The sequence below is a fragment of the Astatotilapia calliptera genome, chromosome 16, assembly GCF_964374335.1.
Source record: "Astatotilapia calliptera chromosome 16, fAstCal68.1, whole genome shotgun sequence".
Lineage (NCBI taxonomy): Eukaryota > Metazoa > Chordata > Actinopteri > Cichliformes > Cichlidae > Astatotilapia > Astatotilapia calliptera.
In genome coordinates, this window is record NC_137437.1 from 29,835,048 (window position 1) to 29,861,406 (window position 26,359).

Below are 26,359 nucleotides of genomic sequence, written 5' to 3' on the forward strand. Positions count from 1 at the left end.
AAAACAAATGGATGACGAATGCTTAATGGAAAAAACTGAGGCAGCGTAAAACATATTCTTTGTGTGTCATCCATATTCTCTAGCGAGTATTTTACAAACTGTTTTGGGATCTCTAATTTCTAGCGGTACTACAAAACAGGTAACAATTTCACATAATTGTTGAACCTAAATAGCTTATCAAGCTCTTCTCCCATTTTCACACACTGTACACTGTATATATGTATATATCATTTTCTCAGATGTAAAATCATCACAATCCGCTGGCCATGCAGCCACTCTCTCCCCAGTGTATTCCACGGTTGGTTAGACTTTCATTGCCTCCATAAACAAACATGCTGTGTGGAGTTATCAAGGGAAGCCAATATGGCTGACATTCAAAATGACTTGGCCCTCTTATTCTGCTCACAATCAGCAGCTGTTCTATTCAGGAGAAGCTTACAATTGGCATGGTCTCTTTCTGCTAAAGGCTTAACATTTCATAATTAAAAATGAAACATTTCCAGGGTCAGCGCTGGAACAGCTTAAAGATTTTCTAGCCCAGTGATGATCATGTTAATGAACGAATGAAATGCCATTGTGACAATGTGTATCTTTTTCACACACATGGATTTCTTTGTGTGTTCATGTGTAAATACCAGTATGTACATCTGGATTAACAGGACACTCAACATACTGTATTTGCTCGTCAGGCAAGTGTAAAAATCCATCCAGTTCTATTTTCTTCCTACAGTCATTGGACAAAGGAAGTAGCATCCAGGTGTCGCTAATCAGTTAGTGTGAGCACCTCTATAAAACTATATGTTTTTTTGTAATTCAATGGTCTGGAGATGTGTGTTAACACAATTTCACAACCTTTCCAAGATTGGACCAAATTTACCCCAAGGTGAGAGCTCCATCTCAAATTCTACAGGCCTCAGTTAGAAAGTGGTCAGAAGTCCACACCTCAAACCGATCGAAATACTGTGATTGTCATGATCCAGTGTTTGTGTGTTCTGGACTTATGAAAATTGTTTATTTACTGCTCTCTTGAACTCTGGGTTTTGTTTCCTAGTTTAGTTTGCTTTTTGAGGGTTAAAGCTAGAGAGACTCTCTCTCTAGCTCTCTCGGGTCTGTCTGCAGTCTGTGCTATTGTTTGTAGTGTCAAGTCGTGTGTCTTAGTTGTGCCTCAGTGTGTTTCCTGTCTTATTTTGATGGTCCCTTGTCCCTGCATTATGTTCAGTTTTGCTTCCCCTATCTCATTATGTCAAGTTTGCTCCAGCTGTATTCCCAGGTGTCTCCACTTCTCCTAATCATCCTCACACGTATATACTGTGTCCATCTCCCTTTGTTTGTTATCAGAGCACCTGTTCTTCTCTGTGTCTCTCAGGTTTTGTGGTTTCCTTGTGTTTCTTAGTTTAGACTTCCTGTTTTGCTCCTTGTTCCAGTTTTATTTAAACAGAATAAACAGTTTGTTTTCAGTTTAAATCCTCATCACTCGCTACAACAGTGTGTTACCCGTGGACCACACAGTGGTGGTACCTTAAGATAGCGGTGAATTAACAAATCCCACAAAACCGCAACTAACTGAAGCAGCATTTTAGTTCCTAAACAATGATGCCACATTATTATTGCTAAAGGTGGTCCTATAAGCTACTGAATTGTGGGGTGTTTGTCATGTTGTAATGAAAGATCTGCAAAAAACTGGATGATTTTTGTTTTTTCACATCCCAATATGTTAAACCGTCAAACTACGAGAGGGTGTATTTTCTTTTCCACATGGATGCTGATGGTGAAGCAACTAATGCTGGAGTTTGATTTGAAATTGGATGCATGAAGGATGATTTGTGTTTAATAAGCGGATAGAATTTGTAACATGTGCATTTATTTTTATTTTTTACCAGAAACAAACAAATTAAATTTATGCTTTTTTGTTTTTCAGCTGACAACCAAGCTGGAAGTGACACTAAAATGACTGTGGAGGATTTGTTCAAACCCGAGTTCAAAGTCCATGACCCGGAGGCCCAGTGGATCAATGGTGAGTAATCCATATTGACTGTACCTGTTTTGACTGTTCAGAAGTTTTTAGCTACGGATGCAGGGAAGTTCCACAACGGATAAAAGGCACTGTTTACCAGCCTCGTTTGTAATTCTAACGAGACAGAGGAAGCAGCTTTTTTTAAAAGCACAGATAAAGCTGCTACAAAGCGTTACTGCCTGCCTGTTCCATGAAATGACAAAAACAGCATAAGCGAGTCATTAGTTGAACTATATAATGACTCAGGCCCGGTGCAGTCTACTGCTTCATGCTGCTGTACATATATTTATACAATACACACTCCTACTTGACATTAATGACATCTGGTTGAGTTCTAAGTGTACTCTGTATGAAGAAACAACAGCAGTGCTTTTGTTTAGCAGCATAGGGATGACATCTCTCTGTCGTCTCTCCTGCTTTGTAATTGAGGCTCCCTTTAACAGCCGGCAGACAGTTCACTTCTAAACAAGGCTGGCATGTTTCACCTCAGCCTTACCTTGCATCTCGTTATGCAAATTTAGATGTAGGGATTTATTTTCCCTCTCCTTATTTACATTGTATTGATTTGTTATTTGCCAGAAGGGGATCATATGTTAAGCCTGGAAGCCCTTGGCTGGAAATAAACCACATCAACTGAAGTGCAAGTGAATCTGATTATGGTTTGCTTAGAGGGAGGGAGAAGATAACGATACCTCCGAGGGAAAGGATGGACAGGATTGCGGCGTTCCCGCATTGCTCTCCGCCAGTCTCCTTTCCTTCCTGCGGATTAGTGTGTTTGTTTTGGCTTTCCTCTTCGCTGCCCATTGACTCAGTCTGCGCCTGAGGGCAAGGGAAAAAGGCAAGGCCTTTCTGTCCATCAATATTTCATTCCTGGGTGACATTTTTCCACTATCTTTGCAACGCCATCTCATTCCCTGAGCTGACCTCGGGCTAGACAGAGAAAGCACCAGTGTTGTGAGATGAGGCAGTCAGAAAAGTCAGCTTTATAGGGTGGTTTGTGGATGGATGGGGCAAAATAGACCCCAGACAAATGGGAGAAGATAACAGACAGACGGGCGAGAGGAAAGATTGATCACTAGGATTTGGAGCAAAAATGAGATTTTTTTTTCTCCCTAACCCAAAAGCTTTAGTGGGTTTGCCTGAAAAGTCTTCAGTCTCTGTCTGTATTAGAGATAAATAGGTGCATCCAGTGTTTGGACAGTTACTTTTAAACCATTTTTTACTACCGATTACAGACAACATGCTTTTAAAGATCATTTTTAATGTACTTCATTACTAAATGAGCATTATGAGTAATGTTTTGGATTGCATCTACATTACCATTGAAATCTAGAATCTAGTATTCAGCAAATTACACAATAAATGTAAAAAAAAAAAAAGGTGTTTATGATGCTGTGTGTTTCTATTCAGGCTCCTTTTCATGTAGTTCACTGGCGCACTGCAATTTTCACTGTTTGCTTTGTAAAATCCTGGGCGACAAAGAAACATTTGACATTATTTCTGTGTTTTTAGTCTTCAAACTTCATTTCTTTATCACAGAGAGCCTGTTATGATCATTTCCAACTCCATATTTTCATTCTTTGACTTTATTAGCATTGCTTCAGTTTCAAAGGTCGAAATTTAGTTCATCCATTCTTGAGTTCTGAAACAGGCTGTTTGAGCCTCTTCAACTTTTTTCTGATTGGCTGAATATCCCAAATCGAATATTTCCACAGTAGGTGGGTAGGCCTTCTGTGCCTGAGGTGACCACATTAGGAATGTTTCATCCAATGACATCCTACAAACTGAGGGAAATAAAATATGTCCGAAAGCATAAAAGTTTAATTGAGAGGCCTTACTGTCATTATTTAAAAATCTTAACATGTTTAATATGAACTGCCACCACTGGCACACATTAGTAGCAGGTTTGTTATGGTGATTGCTGTGCATTGAAGTTGCCAGTATGGATAACTTTGTTTTTTACAAATCTGACCACAGTTTCCATTTGGCTCACAGCGCCCGCTACATCACATCCCTTATTCTTTCCATGTCATAGACACAGATTCACTCCTTTTGAACACATCATATGGTGTAATTCCAAAGACATACAGTGTGTTTGGTATGATATCTGAACTAGCTTACAATCTGAGGATTCTGTGGAGAAAGAAAATAAGATCTCTGATGTGCTATTAACTAGTAAGATTAAGCAAATATGAAATATGTATTTTTAAACATTCTTTATATATGTCAGTGAACCAGATGTTTTATTTTATTGGGCTGGAGTCAGAACATGAAACATTTTTTTCACTCAGCCACACAATAAAATTTGCATTTGAATGATTCACTATTTAGTATTACACAAAAATGAAGCATGCTACTGATCCAATGAAGCTCCAATGTGACTATGTGTTACCAAAAATAATTTTTTGTTAATAAAATTCTTATTTATGCTTACACTTCTTGTGTCAAGGCACATAAAACATAATTGACACATATGTTAACATGTCTGGATCCGTTGGCATGACCAGCTGGTTTCAGAGCTCCACAGGAAGAGAACTGATTTAATCAGTGGCACTATGCAAATAGACCAACTGTTGCAAAAGAAAGGTTCATTTTCCCAGCTCTAGCTTCCATGGTCATTACACAATGTCAGAAAAAGTGGTCAATATTTGGTAAAATGTCAGCCCAGCATAATCATGAAGAGCACGTTTGTTTTTTTTTTGGAGCCAGTGAAACATTAAGGTAAAAGAAATGGAGGCAAAATGCCTGCTTCAAAATATATGAGGTCCGTGTTGCTTAGGTTGTTTGTAAGAAGTTTGAGTGAGTAATGTATAAAGTATGTGTTAGCCTTTTCTGTTGGTCCGAACCAAATAAGCAAAACAACGACTGTGAAATTGGCAATACGAGTTAAATATGTGAGTGTACGGGCCCCTTAATTCATACTTCAGCTAACAAGTGGTGACATGAGGTTACGGATGGATGGGTTGCTACACTCCGACATTACAACTTGATGATATGTGAAATGGAGTGCATCATTACAGATTAAATTTGCTGCTAAGAGCGCTGTGATTCATCAGGTACACCTCCACCTCTCTGGCAGTGAAGCAAGGTTTTCTCAGGATATTATTGCCTCAATTGCCTCACATTGTTGATGATGATGATCTTTGAAGACTTTGAAACATCTGTAAATCAATCATTGATAATACTACTTATAGATTGCTTATAAATAATCCAGTTATTAAGCTGGTGGATCTTTTAATATCATTTCAAATTGATGCTGTGGCTGATTTAGCCGATCAGACAGAACAATTAAACTCATAACAGGTGAACTGAGTAAAATTGTTGATTTTGTTAAAATAGCATGTTTTTTAGGAAAGTCCATAAGTCCAAGCCAGTGTCCTCCCCTAGCCAGATAAGTTCTCTACAATGCAGAATCTGTTCAGGAGAAACTCAAGGAACTTAAGTGAGAACCAGAGGAATTTAATCAGCCACCACACTCCCCAATCCGATTAAACGAGAACAAGCCGTGGCTGCCCAATCCTGCAACCGCTAGGATTCAAATGATCCACTGCCAGATTCATCAGAACACCCCTGGAGGTCCTGTGTGCATGCACCGATGGTTCAGAGCTATTTTGGCGGGACGAGGGGAACCTACACAACATTAGGCAGACGACTGGGATGTTGTGGCTGGTCGGGGTACATTAAAGCAACACATTTGCAGAATGCCATTTGTCTTCTGTGTGGTCTGACATTTCTGCAGCTCTTCTCTGAAATTCATTGTCATTCTGATGTGTCGAGGGTTGTTATTGATGAGAACCTGTCTGAGGATTACAGGGAAACAGCTGGTTAACACTGGGCAGATATGGAAAAAAATGACACTCCTCTCCAGCTGTTGCTTGTGAAGACTTGCATATGTGTGAATAGTGGATGTATATTTGTTTTTCACACTGAGGCATGTTACTGAGAAAGTCACATTCAGCTGATGCCACATGTGTTTCAGTGAGCGTCATTTTCCATCAGTATTGTCGCAAACTCCACTTGCAGGCTGGGCGCCATCAGACTGTCACTGACAATCTGCTGAGAGGAGGGTATCATATTGTGTTTGCACTGGCCCAGCTTGGACAAAATAACACACCAGTTGGCTTATATAAGCTCGCAAAACCCAAAATATTTCAGCATAATAAGAGTGTGAAATGAAACAACACATTTTTGACTGCATTTTATTTGTATATGAAGCAACATATAATATGAACAAGATATGCAGTGGAAAAATACCCCTACTGATAATGGCAATTCAACTTATTTTTACGTAGTACAAGAAAATCATGAGGTTCAGAAACAAGTAAACTATTGACTGAAGAACAAGTTAAATACACAGAGAAAAAAAAAATATATATATATATATATATATATGTGTGTGTGTGTGTGTGTGTGTGTGTGTGTGTGTGTGTGTGTGTGTGTGTGTGTGTGTGTGTGTGTGTGTGTGTGTGTGTATATATATATATATATATATATATATATATATATATATATATATATATATATATATATATATATCTTGCACATTTTCAAAGGGATTCAATTTGGGCTTTGTGCAGGCCAGTCAGTAACACACTTTGGTCTTCTGAAGGTAGTTCTTCACCAGGAATGATGTATAAGACTCAGTAGGACCCAGAACTAGTTTTTCTTTTCCTGACATGAACTGGCGTTAGAAATGGCACATCCTTTTTAGCTAACATTAAGGTCTTCACTATCAATATGTTTGTGTGTCCCACCTAAATATATGAATTTATTTCTACTAGCATCAGCAGATTTCCATATACACAATGACTCGGTTCATTACTCTTAGTAGAAGAGAGTAAACATTTGCAAAACACTGTTTATGTAATACTGCAAAAAACACTCCCATAGTCATATTCATGAACTCTGAAAGCAGACTGATTGAGCAACATGTACCTTCCTTGAGGATGAGTCACAAACAAAAACATTACTAGTGCAGAAAGTCCCCCACAATACTCAGTAGGAAAACATTTCACTTGGCATCATGAGGAAAAGAGAAGCCAGAGCTTGAGGAAACAATTGCTGAACAATGTGTTCAACCAAATTAGTTTACTCACACAAAGTTCAGGTGGAAAAACCCCCCAAAACAAATCAGCATTTATTTTGAGGGATTTGGATTTTTAAATGAGTGTCAGAAAATCCTCTGAATTAGAAATGTGCCTTTGATATAATTATATATACTCTCTTTGTTTGTCCCACTACTTAGACATATAGATTGCACTTTATACATCTAAGTCTATCAGCATCTTTTTACATTTGAAAATTTGCACACTGTGCTTGCAGTATGCAGCTGTGCATTTACCACCCAGCCCGCCCACGAAATCCAATGTTCACCTCAGTAAATGTCCAGCTCTGTGGTAATCCCTGTAAATCCATTATTGAGCCATTAACTGTCAATACTGTTCACCTCAAAACAAATTACCACTTGACTTCACCTGTTTACTAGTGAGCTGCATCACCTGTCAGCTCTGTTCATTCACTGCAGTCAAATTCGCACTTTTTATTTTATTACCTTACAGGCAGGCTTGTGGCTGACAGATTAATAAATCCCCTCTGGACTGTTTGGGTGCAGGATTTTACTGGATGGCTCCAAGAAATTTGTTATTATGTGAAAATGAAACTGGGTGCTGAAGTGCATCAGTGTGAAAGATTTTTATTTGTGTATTATGTGGGATCATACCGTCTCAGTTGCAAATATAGTCCATACTAGAAGTTAATAGTAACAGTAAAACTGTGTATACCTGTGTTATTATCAAGCTAAGCTGTTGCCTTTCCAGGAGAAGCCTCGCAGCAGTATGTTTTTATTGTTTTACTTTTATCTGCGACTGTATGTTATTAATATGTGAAATGCTGGTAGCTACACTAAATAGACAATAACACTTGGAGTTGCAAATGCAATAAAAACAGGTGACGTGTGCTGAAGGAGCGTCACCTGACATCTTAGGTCGAGTGTGCATCCTTGATGATGAATAAATGATTTCCTGCTCTGGCCTTATTATTGATGCTGGGTTCAACTAATGGAAAGTCCCAGTTTTTATTCAGCATGTCTTTAGCTTTATTCGTACAAGATCGCGGCTCATACTCGACATCATCATGAGAATATATTTAACATTTATATGAGTCTAACATCAATTCTGTAACCCCTGTGACAGTAAATATCTTCAGGAAACCCTGTCCCAGGGAAATTGTTGGTGCATGCGTACAAGAAGCGATTCAATCATTTTGCATTGCTTTTAAGTTGAGTGCTGGTCATATACTCCATTCTCTGGTTACTTAGGCAAACCTCTAATATGTTTAGTAACAAGTCATATGTCAACTGCTTCTGCTCTGATTAGACACTTCATTCACTCACCATGAAGGTGAGAAAGGTTATTTTGTACTCTGTCCACATTACAGCATCTGTAATTGTTTCGCCCTTGGTCGCTTGAAGTCATCATCTGCTTCTATGGACTCTAGTCACCATCTCACTGTGAATCTTTGAAGCTTCTGGGATGAAGAGCTTCGTGCTCCCTTATCCTTAAACCAAAATGCTCCAAATGCTCACAGTATTAAAAGCTTAACCATTCTTTAGAATCAGTGGTTGTTATGCAATTAAACTAGGTAAAAAATATCACTTTTGTGGGGGAAAAGCAAACAAAGGATGGCTGACACTGTTGCACTCATCTTTATTTCATTTAAAATTCTGCTTTTTTATTGTTAATGACAAAAATGAAAGATAAAAATGATGGGAGTGAATTTTTTGTGGCTTCTGAAGTAGGGCATGCCAGAAAAAAGTTGCCAACTATTGTTGTATAGAAGCAATTTAAAAGCCTTTTAAAAACAATGCAGTGTTGGGGAAGAATACTGAGAGAAGATAAAGCTGCGTTTTTTGACACAAATCACACACACAAAGGTATCTCTGCTTCCTGTCAGACTTTTTGCATTCAGCCCCAACAACTTCTACTAATGAGCTGACACATGGGGCGTACAGCAATCCTGCTGTAGACGTAGTTGTAATTTTTATTTACAATTCATAACGTCTTCTCATCTACTTCATACAAAGTAGTTTTTGCAGTGATCATATTAATGAACCTTCAATGGCTTTGATGTGAGTCATTGGGAGTAGAAGGTCTGCAGTGGAAAAAAATATGCAGTTTTTGGATGTGAGAGGAATACCGAGCTTCAGTTTGACTTATTTTGCTGTCAGTCTCAATCCTCTATACTGGCAGCAAAACACAGGCAGAGCTGACCGACCACAGTTCTTTTGGTCTCAGCGTGCTACCTCTGTGGCTGTGACAGGCTGTTACATTTTAAAGCCTCTCCCCACTCAAAAAGACTTTTCTACCTTTCTGTTAGTTTTCTTTCACAGTCCACAAACATCCTAAACTATATGCGTTAGCCAAGTCAACTTTCCTTTAGAGAAAGCTTATAGTAGAGCTCGATCGATTGAACCCCCGAACCATCCCTTACTTATGCTGCTTTAGGCTCAGGCTGTTGGGAAACCTCCACCTGCCAACTGGTCACAGCAGATGGCAACTGCTCACTGAGCTTAGTTCTGCTGGAGGTCTTTTCAGTACATCATTGGGGTCCTCGCTCTGATATTGTGAGATGATTAACCTTAGAATATAAAACCCCTAGAGACACCTGTAGCTGTGAACCACGCTTTAAAAGACAATTAAATCAAATTTTAACTTAAATTTAAATTCAATTATTGGTCATCTGTCCAGGGCACCTCTGTTAACCTACCCAGGATAAACTCATAGTTGTGGTGGGATTTATGTTATGGTTGATACTAGGAACCTGTTTCCTCGTTGAGACGTGTCCTTCGATATTTACACACCCATCATAGCAGCATAGATATCATTTTAAGAAACTTAAACCTAAACCTGAGGTCATTTGAAGTCAGATCAAGTACAAATTAATAAACACATCTGAATAGCATATTTAAGGAGGCTTATGTCAGCTACAGCACAGAGGGCACTGAGTAAATACTTCCTTTTGTTGCTCTTGAACTTAAGTGTTGAGGCTGGTGCACTAGGATTTTGCAGAAATACAGAACTTAACGTGAAGATGATCTTTGGCACCAGTGTGTCTCCCTCGTCCTCTCTCGGTTGACACATTTCATTACTTATGCTGTGGGGCACTATTTGGAGAATTTTTTTTTTTTTAATTCTGCACCTTTTAATTCTAAATCAAGAATCTGGCATGCATTGCAAAGTTGTTGGCTTGATTGCTGATGACTGGGCTGTGACCCAAGCTGCAGTTTTGTGGGGTGTGGTTTCAATGGTACATTTAACGTTTTATGCCTCTAGGTGGATTTCATGGCTGTGTGCTCTTAAGATAGAATATAATATCTTAAAAGGTGTAAAACATCCAGATATCACATGTCAGTACCAGATCACGCTCTGCTTTGAAACTGATCTTTGTGTGCCGGCAGACTTCATTGCTGGATGCCTAATCACTCCACTGTTTAGTTCAGTAAGTCTTTTAGCATTGAGCCAGCAACCCACCTTGATTTTCTTTCATTTTTATGATTAGCCACATAATTACGCCAATTAATTTCTATTCCCCTGCCACTCAACTTGGAGGAAAAGGAAGAAAAGGATCAGTTTTTCAGCTGCCATAACCTGCAAAGAGGCTTGCAACATATGCATCATAAGCAGGGAAACAGGGTCTTGGAAATAGGGAAATGCATTCTTTTTAGCCCAGTTTTCCACTTGCTTGCTTTTGCAGGATCATTTTCAGGGGTTAATTAGGAACTGCATGCTCTGGTACCTCCCATTAATTAACATTAGAGACTCCCCAGGCTGTGCTGTTAACTGCTGCTAAAGCGTCAGTGAAGGGAATACAGTGCATGGTCGTGTGCATTTGTCTCCTCGTATATGCCAGTGCATATAGCACACGTTTCACAGTGGGAAGGTTGTTAATGGCTGCATGCTAACGTGCGGCAGCTCTTCGGGTTCCAGACAGCTCAAGTGCATGGACATTTTAAATCTTTCTGTTCATTTTTTCCGCAGATAAGAAATTGTGATTTGAAATGTCTCCTCGTTTATGTGAACCCCAGTGCCACCCAGCACTAACACAGAGTCCTCCTAAGCCTCATGTATCTCACACTCTTCTCCATCTTCCATTAAGCTCCTGTAAGCCCATCCTATTTTTGCCGCTCCTGACATGCCCATTATCACTGCTCTGAGCAGCAAGAGACACTGATTAAAAGGGAGAGATTGAATTCTCCACTGTTCTCCCTTTGCCCTTCCTCGCTCTGTGCGATTTTCAACAGAGACAGTGCTGAAGTCAGACCATGGCCATTAGTGCATCAGGCGTTGGTGATTCACTGCTGAGACAAACTTCTAACAAAAAAAACCATTTTCTTTTGTGCAGGCTGAATTAAGGATGCTCCGTTTTTTACATATTCACACAAAACTTAACATTGGGAGGGAATGCTCACTCACCTTTCACTGGCATTGAAAGCATGTATTTTTACATCAAATAGTACAGCAAAGTGTAAATCAGATTAAAAAAAAGTGCTATTTATGAGTTAAAGTATGATTTGCAGGAGTCAGTTGGACATTGATTGAGAACAATTTTTCACACGTTTTCCATATGCAGAGAGGCACTCACCATATCAGAGTGATGCTGAAAAATCAGTGTAAATGCATTTGTTACTTATAGACCGAACTATTGCAATTTATTATTATCGGGCTCTTCTAAAGGCTCCTTGAAAACACTTCAGTTGTTTTCTTATTTCTCCCATATTACTGTTCCTTCATCGGCTCCCTGTTAAATCCAGGACTGAATTTAAAATAATTTAAAATACACGATTTTTTTTATATTTAAGTAAATGTCTTGTGTGAACTCTCTCCTTCTCACCTACTTTGAGCCAGTTCGTGACAACCTATTATCACAACAAAGCAGTTCTCTCTGCAGGTTTACTTGTGATTTATAAACTTTCTAAAAGTAGAATGGGGCTCAGAGCCTTCAGCTGTCGGGGTCCTCTCTTGTGGATCCAGCTCCCAGTTTAGATTTTGAGAGACAAACACCCATTCTACTTTTAAGACTAGGCTTCAAACTTCCTGTTTCTTGTTTGTCTTTGTTTTTTGATCATCTTTGATCCCTTCCTTTCTCTTCATCCTTCAAACATCAGAAAACTATATTTATAACTGTCCTCAAACCAAAAACCCAACCCACAACATCCCACTTAATGTAAACTTAACTAAAATGGCATCACAGCAAGGAATTAAAGGCTGAACTACCAAAGTGAGTATACAGGGAGTGTAGAATTATTAGGCAAATGAGTATTTTGTCCACATCATCCTCTTCATGCATGCTGTCTTACTCCAAGCTGTATAGGCTCGAAAGCCTACTACCAATTAAGCATATTAGGTGATGTGCATCTCTGTAATGAGAAGGGGTGTGGTCTAATGACATCAACACCCTATATCAGGTGTGCATAATTATTAGGCAACTTCCTTTCCTTTGGCAAAATGGGTCAAAAGAAGGACTTGACAGACTCAGAAAAGTCAAAAATAGTGAGATATCTTGCAGAGGGATGCAGCAGTCTCAAAATTGCAAAGCTTCTGAAGCGTGATCATCGAACAATCAAGCGTTTCATTCAAAATAGTCAACAGGGTTGCAAGAAGCGTGCCACTTGCCACCAGTTTGGCCATATTTCAGAGCTGCAACATCACTGGAGTGCCCAAAAGCACAAGGTGTGCAATGCTCAGAGACATGGCCAAGGTAAGAAAGGCTGAAAGACGACCACCACTGAACAAGACACACAAGCTGAAACGTCAAGACTGGGCCAAGAAATATCTCAAGACTGGTTTTTCTAAGGTTTTATGGACTGATGAAATGAGAGTGAGTCTTGATGGGCCAGATGGATGGGCCCGTGGCTGGATTGGTAAAGGGCAGAGAGCTCCAGTCCGACTCAGACGCCAGCAAGGTGGAGTACTGGTTTGGGCTGGTATCATCAAAGATGAGCTTGTGGGGCCTTTTCGGGTTGAGGATGGAGTCAAGCTCAACTCCCAGTCCTACTGCCAGTTTCTGGAAGACACCTTCTTCAAGCAGTGGTACAGGAAGAAGTCTGCATCCTTCAAGAAAAACATGATTTTCATGCAGGACAATGCTCCATCACATGCGTCCAAGTACTCCACAGCGTGGCTGGCAAGAAAGGGTATAAAAGAAGAAAAACTAATGACATGGCCTCCTTGTTCACCTGATCTGAACCCCATTGAGAACCTGTGGTCCATCATCAAATGTGAGATTTACAAGGAGGGAAAACAGTACACCTCTCTGAACAGTGTCTGGGAGGCTGTGGTTGCTGCTGCACGCAATGTTGATGGTGAACAGATCAAAACACTGACAGAATCCATGGATGGCAGGCTTTTGAGTGTCCTTGCAAAGAAAGGTGGCTATATTGGTGGCTGATTTGTTTTTGTTTTGTTTTTGACTGTCAGAAATGTATATTTGTGAATGTGGAGATGTTATATTGGTTTCACTGGTAAAAATAAATAATTGAAATGGGTATATATTTGTTTTTTGTTAAGTTGCCTAATAATTATGCACAGTAATAGTCACCTGCACACACAGATATCCCCCTAAAATAGCTAAAACTAAAAACAAACTAAAAACTACTTCCAAAAACATTCAGCTTTGATATTAATGAGTTTTTTGGGTTCATTGAGAACATGGTTGTTGTTCAATAATAAAATTATTCCTCAAAAATACAACTTGCCTAATAATTCTGCACTCCCTGTAAAATCTAAATGTCAAAAAGTGATGAGATCACTCAAAAATGGGAGAGACTGATGAATATGTGCTGCCATGTTTTAGTGTGGGCTGTTATCTAGTAACAGAAGAAGAACGTTTTGTTATTCGGGAAGGGGAGAAAAACTGGTTGGCTTTATTATATTAAACTCCATCAAATGAAAGGAAAATATTGATAAGTAACTGAAACCTCCCAGCAAGCTGATACTTCCCATCTTCCCTTCTTTTCAGTCACTACTTTACTGTATATGTTTTCATCCTCACCTGTGCGGCTCCTTCCACCTGCACAGGTGCGCATAGGGTTATAGATAACATAAAATATAAACCAAGAAGGCATCACCTGGCTTCTGCTGACATTCACCTTAGATATTTAAGAGACACCTTTGGCTTCAGAAACCCTACTTCTATTTTACCCTACCACTCCTCATTGTTAAGGACGTAATCATGCAGACATGTCCTCACTAACTCTGATTAACAGGTAACGTCCAGGCCACACAGACAGGATTAAAAAAATAAACCACAAAGAAATCCCCAAAACATAATGCAATAACAGCAGTTTCATATGAATTCAAAATAACTTATAGTTTAGGGCTCTTCTCAGATTTTACTCAGAACAGCTGAGTCCTGATGTATTGATGAAGATTTTTGTAAATGCTGGTAATTTCTGCTCCCTGATGAATATTGTTGTGCCACGATAATAAGGGGAAATTCTCTCTAAATTGTTAAAGGCCATTCAGTTGGGTTCTAATGAGGCAAGGGTATTGATTGGCTTTCACCTGGCTGTGGAGGGAAGACAGTGATATATTGGGGAAGGTGAAGAGCTGGCAGGTCTCAACAGCAGGCCTCCAGTGAGTTAAAAGCACCAGTCTTAACCCATTCACTGTGAGAGTACTCAGCTTGCTTAATGAGAAGAGCAGCAGAAACGTTTCAAAGGCTGTCTCCAACTACTTCGTCTCTCTTATTTATTAAAATTACCCACATTTCAAAATCATAAGTGTCTGTTTGAGGATAAATGGAAAAAATGTCAGGTATTTCCTTCTTACCTGCCTGTAAAACCGCTTTGAGTCCAGGTTTGTTAACTTTAAGGTCAACATTTTAGACCTGTTGAATGCTCCTCACAGCATTTTATCTGAGGCTAGAGGAAAGTATGGACTGATTTTGTTTTCATTATGAATCCATCCAAAAGAAAAGAAAAAAAAATAGGTTTTAAAATTGCACAGGCATCACAAATTAAAGTAAAGCGCAATTTGCATCCAAATGCTTTAGTAGAGAATAATGAAAGTTCGATGAATCAGCAACACTATTTTGTTTTTTCATTCTGAACTTTAAAGTACATTTTAAAACAATATCATGGTGTCTTCTGAGCACCTTGGTAAGATTTTAAGTCCACTCCACAACTCTTTTATAAATTACAAATTACACTAATAGACAAAAAGGTTTAGGATGTTATTCTCTCCTCTGGTATAATTTAAAATGGTCAATGAATATACATGAATGTTCCTTTTTGGTTGTGTATTTCAAAGGCAAACTGAGCACAAACAAAAACATAAAAAATTTTTGCTGATAAAAATTTCACAACATGGTCTTTCCAGGGAGCCATTCAGTAACCATAACAATCGCTTAAAAATGAAGCTAATAAAATGAAGGCACACTGTGATATTTTATTCAGTACATCCTTGTATAGTTCAGCATATTGTAGTACATGTGGTAACATCTAGTACACAAGATGTTGACATAACTATTGCTATAAGATGAAGTTCTCAAAGGCAGTTATGTAATGTATAGAATATTAGACTTACAATATAACATGTCAATAAATAATGAAAATGTTTAATATTTGCAAGAACCACCTGAATATATTAACAGTACAATATAAGAAAAGCATTCTAATGTTATGATCAAATGGTATTTAATAATACAGGTTCTAACATCAGTGCTTGCAGCTATATTGCCCAGACATATTTGTAGTTTAACACTATCAATGTTTATATTATTTATAGAGGTTAACACTGGTAATAATATAGGGCTTAATACGTTACTATATGGCAAAATTGTTTAACAACAGACAAAAAAGATATAAGGAAAAGGACCAGTTAGAAGTAATAAAAGTAGTAGTAGTAGTAATGATAATAATCGATTCTAAACTGCATAGAAGGTAGTGAAGGGAAGGGGAGAGGATAGGGTTGATATAAGCTGTTTCCATGGGCTCTGTTCATAGGCTACTGTACCCATGTCTGACTTTGAGCATCAGTTGTTGACTCCCATCCTTTAATTCCAGAGGACAGTCAAAGTAGGAGTCAACAGAAAGTGGTCACTATCACAATGACAGCAACTCTTTAGACTTTACAGTTTACACTTGAATGTGTATCAGGCTGTATATTTCAGTCACTCAGCTTGAATTTGTGTAACTCTGCCGTTTATTTCTTCCTGCCCATGTTGCACACTCTTGAGGAAGCGCCATGATAAATGCAGTTTTTGAGCTGTCACCTGTGGTAGAAAGGACAATACCTAAAATGCTAGATTCTGATAGTGCATCTGGTTTATGTCCACAAGTTCAGACACATGAAAAGCTTTTTTAAAGCATTTTTGACAGCATTTTTAAATTGTTATGACAAATACAATATTATCGAACTCCTTAGCATTCTTGGTTATTATTAGTAAGTACAAGTGTGATCAAATAATAATAAACTGTATATCTTATTCAGTCAGAATTCAATGAGCTCTGCCTGGGAAGAATGCTGGTCTGTAAATATGACAATGCTTTCTGAACCTTAAATTTCTCCAAGTCATTCTGCTCGATCTTTTCCTCTAACTGATTTAACACAGCACCATATATTTTGCACTGGATTTGACATTTAACATTGACATTTTTAATCCCTTTAAATTTAAGCTAGTGCCAGAATTCACCTAATTAGTCCCAGAGTTAATGAAGGTTCATTGTAGTGGGGAAAACTGGCATTTACATATCCAGCCTTGATTTGAAAGCATTTCTTTGGGAAACATCTTCAAACATCTAAAACTCCAGAAAATGGCCACTTTGTTATTACGACCAAGCTGTTATTATGATCTATTGTTCTGTTCAAAATTTAATCTAATGGCATGTAGAATAAGTCCACATATGAAAATTGGCTCACTGGAAACTTAGAAAAAAGAGCATTGTAAAGTTTATATCAACCTAATAAGGTTCTTTTTCTACCCAAATCATGACCTTGTTCTAACAAAATGGTCCTCGACAAATTAATAGGTAGCATAGCAGTGACAGTAAAACATTTATGCTGCCTCCTTCTGTCAGTTCTGGTGATCATTAACAGCAGAAGCACTTGGACATATAATATCAGGAATTTATGTATGGTAGTGTCATGGTAAAGGCTGGAAAGGTTAAAAATTGTTCAGGTAACAAGAGATCTAAAAATACATGAGAAAAAGTGTTTTTTCTACTTATCCAATTCGGGGTTATGAGGAGGGAGGCTGGAGCCTATCCCAGCTGTCATGGGACGAGCACACCCTTAGATCTCTAATCTATCGCAGGGCTAACACAAAGAGACAGATAATCATTCACAATCAGAATCACCAATTAACCTAACATGCATGTTATTAGACTATAGGAGGAAGCTAGAGTACCTAGAGAGCACCTATGCAGGCATAGGGAGGATATAAGCTCAACACAGAAGGGCCACTGCTGGCCTTTAATTGTTGTAAGGTGGCAGTGCTAACCAACAAACCACCACTTTGCCACCCCTACTTTATTTTGAGCCAATCGTGATCCTGTCTTGAAGACTGTTGTCAAGAGTTTACCTCCTTTTTCTAAGAGTTGAAAAACATGGCCTCCAATCTGAGACATTATCAAAACTTACCTGTTAACCTATGGTTGGGGTTAGAGGAATGGTTAGAAGTAGGTTCGGTTTTGCATTAACCACATGCTAAATACTTAACTAAAATATTATTTCATCTTTCAAATGAATTCCCATAACTTTCTCCGGCACAGTTTTTCTGTTCCAGAGGCTTCTTTTTTCTTTTCAAATATTCTAAATAAGTAAAAGTTTTATAAAAAGAGAGAAGATAACTTGACTCCCCAAAACCCCAGCCCCACTGGTGACCAGCTGAATGTTAAAAGGTTAAGCAAGCACATTAACTAGACTCAAATTCTTTAAAAAAAATAATAATTTCAATTTATTCAGCAGTTCATAGTTCACTGTGTAATTCAACCAAGGATGTCAGCAATAAGACTTTTCATGTGTATACAGTCTGAAACTTCTCCTGTTTAATCAGTGGTCCCTGTGCGGTGGTATTCAGCAAAGTGAACCACAGGAACAACATTTTGGTACAACGGAATTAAGATTTCATATTCATAGTTATTTATTATCTACCTCAGGCAATTTCTATGTCTATGGAAGCTCATTGCAGAAAGGGACTGATGAATATCTACATGTATCACAAAGAAGTGAAGGAGCAGAAGTAATAGAAGTGAAAATGATTCTTTCAAGTTTAACCTCCCCACCGTTGAATTTCTTATCAAATGTATTTGGAGTTAATACTACTTTCTATGGATCAGTTGTGGCTGGTGTCACTCAAGTGTATATCCACTTTACACACAACCCTCTGAGCAGCTTTTCCCATGGGTCACTAAGGCCGATGCATTATGGAATGACATTCATATCTCATCGATAACCTGCACAACCCCACCGCAGGGCTGTGACATTTCACTTCATTAAGTCCCCGGTTCATTTGTTGTCTTGCTTCACATACAGGGCCTGAGCGAAAAGATGATGGTTGAGGATGAATTAAACATGGCGGGTTTAAATATAGACTTCTTGAGACAAAGGCGGCTCTATAGGCAGTTCATCCCCAACCTCCTCACATCCTCTGACATCATCCTCCCACTGACACTAGTGGCAATGCATTTTAAAGCGATCAGTTGACTGACAAGGCAAATACTTTATAGGGTGGTGTAGACTAGTGCAGACTCGATCCCAAATGTGCAGCATTCTGCAGCTGGAACCACAGAACATGTATAAATCCATAACTAAATTTTGAGTCCTGTTTCATTCAAATTGACAAAACAGTTTTTACACCTCTCATTGTAAACGTTTTTCTCTTAAACATTTATCTTTTAAGTAAGAGGCTTGATTTTAAAACAAACATGGCAGCTCAATCTCAGAGCCCTCTCTCCATTATATCAACATATATCCACTGTGTCAGACTTGCCTCTCTAACTTTGTCTCTAAACTGTTTGACATGAGCTGTCCCTTTGAGGGACATCTTCAACTTTGCCTCCTGTCTTATCAGTGACACTGAGTCCAAATCATACCTCATAACAGGTCTCACAACCATCTTGTAAACCTTCCCTCTCACTTTTTCTGCTATCCTTCCATCACAAATCAACCCTAGCTCTCATCTCTACCCACTCCACTCTGCCTGCACTCTGTTCTTCAACTTTCTTGTGCAATGTCCATTGCTTTGGATGTTAACCTGAGGTATTTAAACTCATCTACCTTCACTACCTTTATTCCTTGCAGCTTCACCTTTCTGTCTGTCTCCCTCTCATTTACACACATTTATTCTGTATCGCTTCTACTTTCATTCCTCTTCTCTCCAGAGCATACCTCCAGGCACTCTTCCACCTTCTCCATACTCTCATTACACATCAGAATGTCATCTGCAAACATCATAGTCCTCAGATACTCTTGCCTGACCTCATCTGTCAGCCTGTCCATCAACACTGCAAACAGGAGGCAAAGGGTCTCAAAGCTGATCCCTGGTATAATCCCACCCCCACCTTGAACCCATTTGTCAATCCTACTGATTGCACATCCCGCCGCTGTCTCGCTGTTCTCAAACATGTCCTGCACCACCTTCACATACTTCTCTGCCACTCCTGAATTCCTCATGCAGTACCACAGTTCCCCCATGGGCACCCTTGGTCCTACTCTTTCTGACCTTCTCTAGACATCAACACTCTGAAAGCAAAATTTAAACTATAATTCTCAGCATGGAGCCATACTTATGATCACTAATCGTCACCTCTTCTTAACACTTTCTCTTTAGCAGTTTGGCTCACCAACTGTATCCCTCTGTAGTTACTACAGCTCTGCACATTGTTTCTGACAGTTGGTACCAGTTTTTATGCCAATGAAAAAAATATACTTTGTTACAATGTACTAGTTATTGTTGATCTTTAATTGAAACCCCTTTTTCTGACTGTGATTTTGGAAAGATGTCAGTTGGTAAAAAGTTAAGGGTCTGTATAGAAAATATAAATCAAGCCTGCCACAGCATCGTGCCATCTATCACGTTTTGTCTACCTCATGATTTATTTTCTTGAGTCAGGTTTTCATATTGTGGATTTGAAGGAAGAAAACTAATCAGGCTGAGGCCAGCACAAGTGAAACATCCATTTATTCTTTCCACTGCAGTGTCTCAAGTTTGCTCAAGGAAAGATTAAACAATTTTCAATTTCCACTCTATTTTAGTTTTAATTACAGGCAAGATTTTGGAGGATGCAATGTCAGAGATCCAGGATATTGGACCAATGAGAGGTGTCTGTTATAGGATGAAGTAGGCAGTTTATAATTTGAATTTTATTTTAAGTAATAGTAACACAGAATTAAAGGAAACTGCAATAGAATAGAATAGAATGATTTTAATTTTTTTTCACTGGGTACAATGACAATAAGGTACCACTCCCGTCTGTGTGCACACACTTAAAAAAAGCATTAGCATAACAATGTCAATAAATAAATAATAAAGACAAACACATTCACACACACCCATGATAGACATATTGTCCTGTTGTATTCCACTGATCCATAATTACACAAATGTTATTATATTTATTTCATTTTATTTTATTTTTTTTGCCACAAACTGTAAACTCAACCATAAAAGAGCAGAAATACATGAGTGTCAGTCAAATATTGTTAACATGGTTATTAGAAGTTGCCTGTTGACACACAAACTGATTTGACTAGATTAAGACCACCAAGAATATAGAGGCTTTTTGGGTGCAGCTAGTCTTAAAGAACAAATTTACTATAAAATTGAGAACTAATCCAAATAAGGTTTTAAGATTCGTTTGGTTACTCCAACTGTACAACTATGAGCATAGTTCATAAATCCATTTTTGCACCATAAGAAAAATCTGTTCTTTTCTTTACACAGTGCTATCCATGCCAGATATTGTTTACATATTTATAACTGAAATGACAAAGAGCTATGAAAGTTTATAGTGCAGCCTGTACATTTGGTCCCCTTTTGTTGGGTCATTAATTGTTTTGGTTGCCTACTTAATTTATAACCTCTGTTTTGTGAACGTAATGTGTTTGAGTGCAACCCCTACTGTATTGGAAAGTGACAGTATAATGTACACGTCTCAATTGTATCTTTTTTCTTTTATGAAAAAACAAGTGTCAAAGTTGGTAGTTGAATTATGCCCCAGTGTCATGCTGTTTCTCGTCTCCGATAAACATCTGAAATTACTAGGTTGCATGATTAACACGTTTAATGTTGTGCACTTTGACAATGACACTTGTTTTGCAATGCAAATCAGAGGTGGATCATATGAGAGTTGCTTTTAGAGCAGACTGAAGAGAAATTAATACGAGGAGTCAATGAGCAGCAAAAGCTCAGCTCTGTCTTTCATCCGGCTTGAAAATCAACGCCCAAGTTAGAAACAAACACCCACGCATTATTTACTGTACGGTGGGTCTTGGAAATAATTAAGCACCACTCAGCCACTTTAGCAAATAAAAGGCAGTGCTTGCTACAGGTGAGTCTGAGTTTCAGGCCCACCAAGAAATTGTTGTTGCAGTGTTTGGATTTAATGTTAAGTGTGGCCAGACCACATCCAGTGATTCAGTTTACCATTCATGGTGTTTCCAACTGCACTGAAAGAACAAAGTAAGTGGGAAATGGTGAACAGAATAATGATAGACAGATAAAAATCTTATTAAACTGAAGCTAAAGTGAATAGTTTGTATGCATACAAGAGGCAGGCATGAAGAGGAACATCCCAGCACTGTGGGGGGCAGACTCACAAGTCCCATTTTTACGTGTTATTCTGTTATTGGTAGAGTTGTGTGTTACAGTGTTGTATTCACACTTTTCATAATTCTAGTGTTTTCATATTTTAGCTTAGTTTTACTCTTTCCTTTGTCTATATGGCTATACAGGCAAAGAGAGGAGCATTTCATCAAGGGCCTGTACTCCAAAGCAAATTCACCATGACCAAGATAGTTTTTAGTTATCTGACTTCCATTAAACTAACATCAGTGATCAGGTGAAGTGTTAACAAAGGTTGTTATCAATAAGTCAACCCATGGTTTCCCAATCAAGCTGCAAGTGCAATCACATGAAAGGGGTGGCGTAACACCATCTAACTAATCAGATACATGGAGAGGTCTACTGGCAACACAGTTCTTTTTTTTTTTTTGACAAAAAAAGAATAATATATAACATTCAAAAACTATGAAGAGGTTAAAGGCATTATACAGACTGAAAGCAGCGCAGCTGCTGCAGACAAAAGCAGTGTTGTGAGTGTATGTAAGAGAGACCTGTCCACTAGTTTAGGGTTAAAAGCGCTATATGGCTGTGTGTGCTGTAAGTGCTTTCGCCAGTAAGGCTGGAAACCTCATATATACTAAAAATATTGCTGGTATTTTGTTGAACTTGATGGAATGACTTTTTTCCCACACACAATAATGAAACAGCTGAAATCATGTCACTGGATGCTCTGTGGAAATATTGTGACAGCAGTAGTAGCAGCTGACACTGTCAGCAGCATAGGCTGTATATAAAAAAAACTGAGGAAGCCACTATGACATCAGCCATTGGTTTTGGACGTAAACACTGAAGCAAGAATTCCTGCCTTGCACAAATGGCCTTTGGCTGTTTTGCTTTTTTCTTTCTAAAGCCTAAAATAACTCCATGCAGCTGACATGACATGACAAGAGCTGCTGACAGCTCTCAGATGTTATCCGGGCGTGTTATTCATGACACGGTGCTCTTTATGGCTCTACATGCATGCGTATGTAAGATTTAGACTAATGGCTTATATCAGATAATACACAGGTTAATTAAATAGATAACTGGATGCTTTTACATTTAGGTGCTCTGAGATTAGATCTTCAAAAGACACATATTTGTCTCATGATGGTTAACTAGTTACTAAGTTCATAATTGATCTGTCTCATTACATTTCTGTACTTTTACTACCATTGTTAATTCACACCATGTACACATGACATGCAGGGGTGAATATTGTGACACATTTTCTGCACCAACCATCTATAAATTTTGTTACTGCCTGTACAAAAGTAGCTCATCTGTCTGCTCAGGCCAGATGGAAAAGGCATCATTACTATCCTATATTGATGACAGGCCATTGTGAAAAGTAGATACTCACCAGTGCTGAAAGGAAACCTGTCTTCTGGTCTCACAATCTTCAAAACTCTCCAAATTAGCTGCCTGGCTTATTTGGTCCTTATCCGGCTTGCAGACATCTTTATGCCTTTTTATTTCTCCTGCATCTAGCAACAAGAGCCAGAGCCCTGTTACTGTTGCCACTTCAGTGAGTAGTCATAATGTTTATATGAAAGCGCCCTCCCTGATCAACTAAACAAGCAAAAGCAGCTCAAACTTTAGCATATTTACTTGTATCCTTCCATCATATTCTTAAGGCCTCATAGAACACCTATGGTTCCTGAATTTTCTAAAATTAGGATGAGAGGCAAATCCTTCAGCTATCAAGCCCCTCTCCAGTGGAACTACATCCCAGTTTGAGTTTTGACCCTCAACTACCCCTTAGTTATCCTGCTAGATCTCCCATGATGCACTAGAGGAGTTCTCCTCTCTTTTCACTATTCAAGAAGTTTTATATATATATATATATATATATATATATATATATATATATATATATATATATATATATATATATATATATATATATATATATATATATCTGCTGGAGCCACTCGCCTAGCTTGGGAGTCACCGCACCGCATCGGAGATCTCTGTCCAGAAGAGCGCAGTCCTGGGAACAGCTAAGATACTGCGCAGGACCCTCAAGCTCCCAGGCCTCTGGTAGAGGACCCGAGCTTGAAGGATAAACCGCCCGCAGGGGCGTGCTGGGTGTTTTTTATATATATATACTCATCCCCCAGCCAGTTGTGGAACATGGCTACTCCTCCCTGAGCTTGTTTCTGCTGGTTCTTCTTGTTAAAAGAGAGTTCTTCCTCCGCAATGTCCTAAATTAATGCTCTTAGGAGTTGGAGTTGGTTTGGATTCTTTAATTTCGATTACATCAAATATCACCTGCCTCTTATTGAGTAAACTGGAAATTAATCACATGCCAAGACAGGGAAAAAAGCCTGTCTCGGTATGTGGTTGATCGTTAGGAAACAGCCAGATAGCCCTGTGTGAATTGCTGTCATCTGCACTTCATTTCTTTTTTCCATGTGGTTCTTGTTGAAACTGACAATAGCCAGAACCATCCAGTCAAGACAAGCAGTGACGTAGTTTGTAAAAAGCCAGTGAAAATGCTTAACCTTAGACCGTGACCACCGTATATTTACGTTTTCCAAACCTTTGTCTGTTTTATCTTAAATATTGTGTGTTGACTTCGGAAGTAAATAAAATGGCATAGTGCAGTGTGAACTCGTCACCTTGGAGGTTTTCCAGTGCAGTTTTAAATGTCTTTGTGCTAAAAATACAGATGTGTTGTTGCGTATAGCTCCGGGTTTTTGCCTGAGAAACTGATATTGCTCTATCTATTGAGTGCCGGTAAGGAGAGGTGACCTAGTGATGAAAGACCTTGAGATAATGGAAGTGTTCCTGATCGAGCCACGGGGGAAGTGCAGGTTACAGGCATAACTGCTGACTGCACGGAACAATTCAGCATCCAGGTGCTGGCTGGGAGGCAAGAAAGGCACCTTTGAAGAGCACTCTGCCTCTTCCCTGAAGTGGAAAAGCAGTCCCTTTAAGGGAAGAGCAGGACCAGTTTGGTAACATTATTCTCAAAGGAAGGTTGTGTGTTGTTCACCTGCTTTTGTTGCTGACATTGTTTTAGATGATGGTGACAAAAAGGGAGGAGGGGAGGAGAACAATGGAGATGCAAAGGTAAAGGAGAACCGAACACTGTGCATATTCGAGCTAGAGACTCTCACACTTACACACTACAAAGTTTTATGTATCCAGAGAAGCAGAATAGTTCTTACTTCATCTCTGTTTTTTCTTGGATATCCAGTGGCAGAATTGTTATTAAGGTGGGAGAATTAAAAGAAGCAGATGGATTAAATGATTGACAAGCCACGTGGACCAGAACTACCCTGTTCACTACCTGCAATTCTGAGCAGTGCTTATGAGCTGAAATGGCATTAACCTTCTGAAACTGAAAATTTCAAACGCACTTGCAGAGGCTGGTTCAACACAACCCCAACCAGTCGATTGGAATGATCCAAAATGGCTTGTTAAATAAGGCTCAGTAATTAATTAAATCTCTTCATTGATGAAGTCTAAAGAGTTCGTGTTGCAGAGGTGTTGTGCTAATCTGGCTCTTAATCTTCCAATCTAATCAGAGAATGCTGCACATTTATTCCACTGGAGGGAAAAAGAAGTGAGTCAGAGGCTAGAATAATGCAGAGGTGGGCTCTAATTTAAGGCTCATGTCCACTCTTATTTTGTAAATCAACTTGCAGTGTTAGACTTGGAGCAATAGGAGGCCCATTATTGGATGCTTTTTGTAGCTTTCAGTGATTTTACTTCACGCTGAAGTAAAAACTGAAGAAATACTAAGTGAAAAACATCTCTAAAGCAAAAATCCAGCACATTTTGCGCAAGCTCTGAGTAACCTGTCAAATATTATGGATTCAGATAGATTAGTATTTTGACAAACTCTAAGTAGACGAGTGTCATTGGAAGATGTTCAGTTTGCTTATATTTAAATCCTATATTGCATATTTGTCCCTACTTGCACCCTTATTAAGCCTTAATTATACATTCTACTCTGGTCCACTTCCGGCATAAATTTTGTCATCGGACTGTAAATACGAGGCAACATCTGTTTGCATGCTTGCCCATTTTATGTAACTGCATCGATCTGCCAGAGAATTTACTTGACAGAGCACCAACTGCACATGCACCCCAGGTGGTGAATTTCAAAGAAGTATAACAGTAACAACAATTTGGCCGTGTTGTCTCTTCTACTTCTCCATGTCCACAATACAGTTTAATCAAGGCATTAATCAATAGCCATTAATGCCACATAAGTTTTTAATTAGCTTAACTCTAAATTTTAGTGAAGCTAATTCAGCCAGTCGTTTAAGGAGAATTTCAAAGACTTTCTTCCTTTATTTTGTTACTTGCTACTTAGTAATGATAGCTAAATTGAATCCTATACAAGCAACAGTAGGTGCATTTCATAGTACAGCCATACTAAGAGCTAAGTTTGGCCACAGTTAATAATCTACATCATGTTTGTGTTTTTTATTATTCATGAATTTGCTTTTTTTTTACAAAGTAGTCACATCAAGACTACTGCATTCAGAGGCCTAACGTAATAATCAT

General features: G+C 38.7%; 1 protein-coding gene across 5 annotated transcripts in view; it reads left to right on the forward strand.

Annotated features, from left to right (window-relative positions):
• dpp10 (dipeptidyl peptidase like 10) overlaps positions 1-26,359 on the forward strand; it is a 255,610-nt gene that overhangs the window by 138,158 nt on the left and 91,093 nt on the right. For 2 of the 5 annotated variants that reach the window (XM_026143890.2, XM_026143891.2), the window contains exon 3: positions 1,919-2,014. In XM_026143890.2, the coding sequence (XP_025999675.1) occupies positions 1,919-2,014 (96 nt within the window). The other 3 variants (XM_080291154.1, XM_026143893.2, XM_080291153.1) reach the window with 3 other exon arrangements.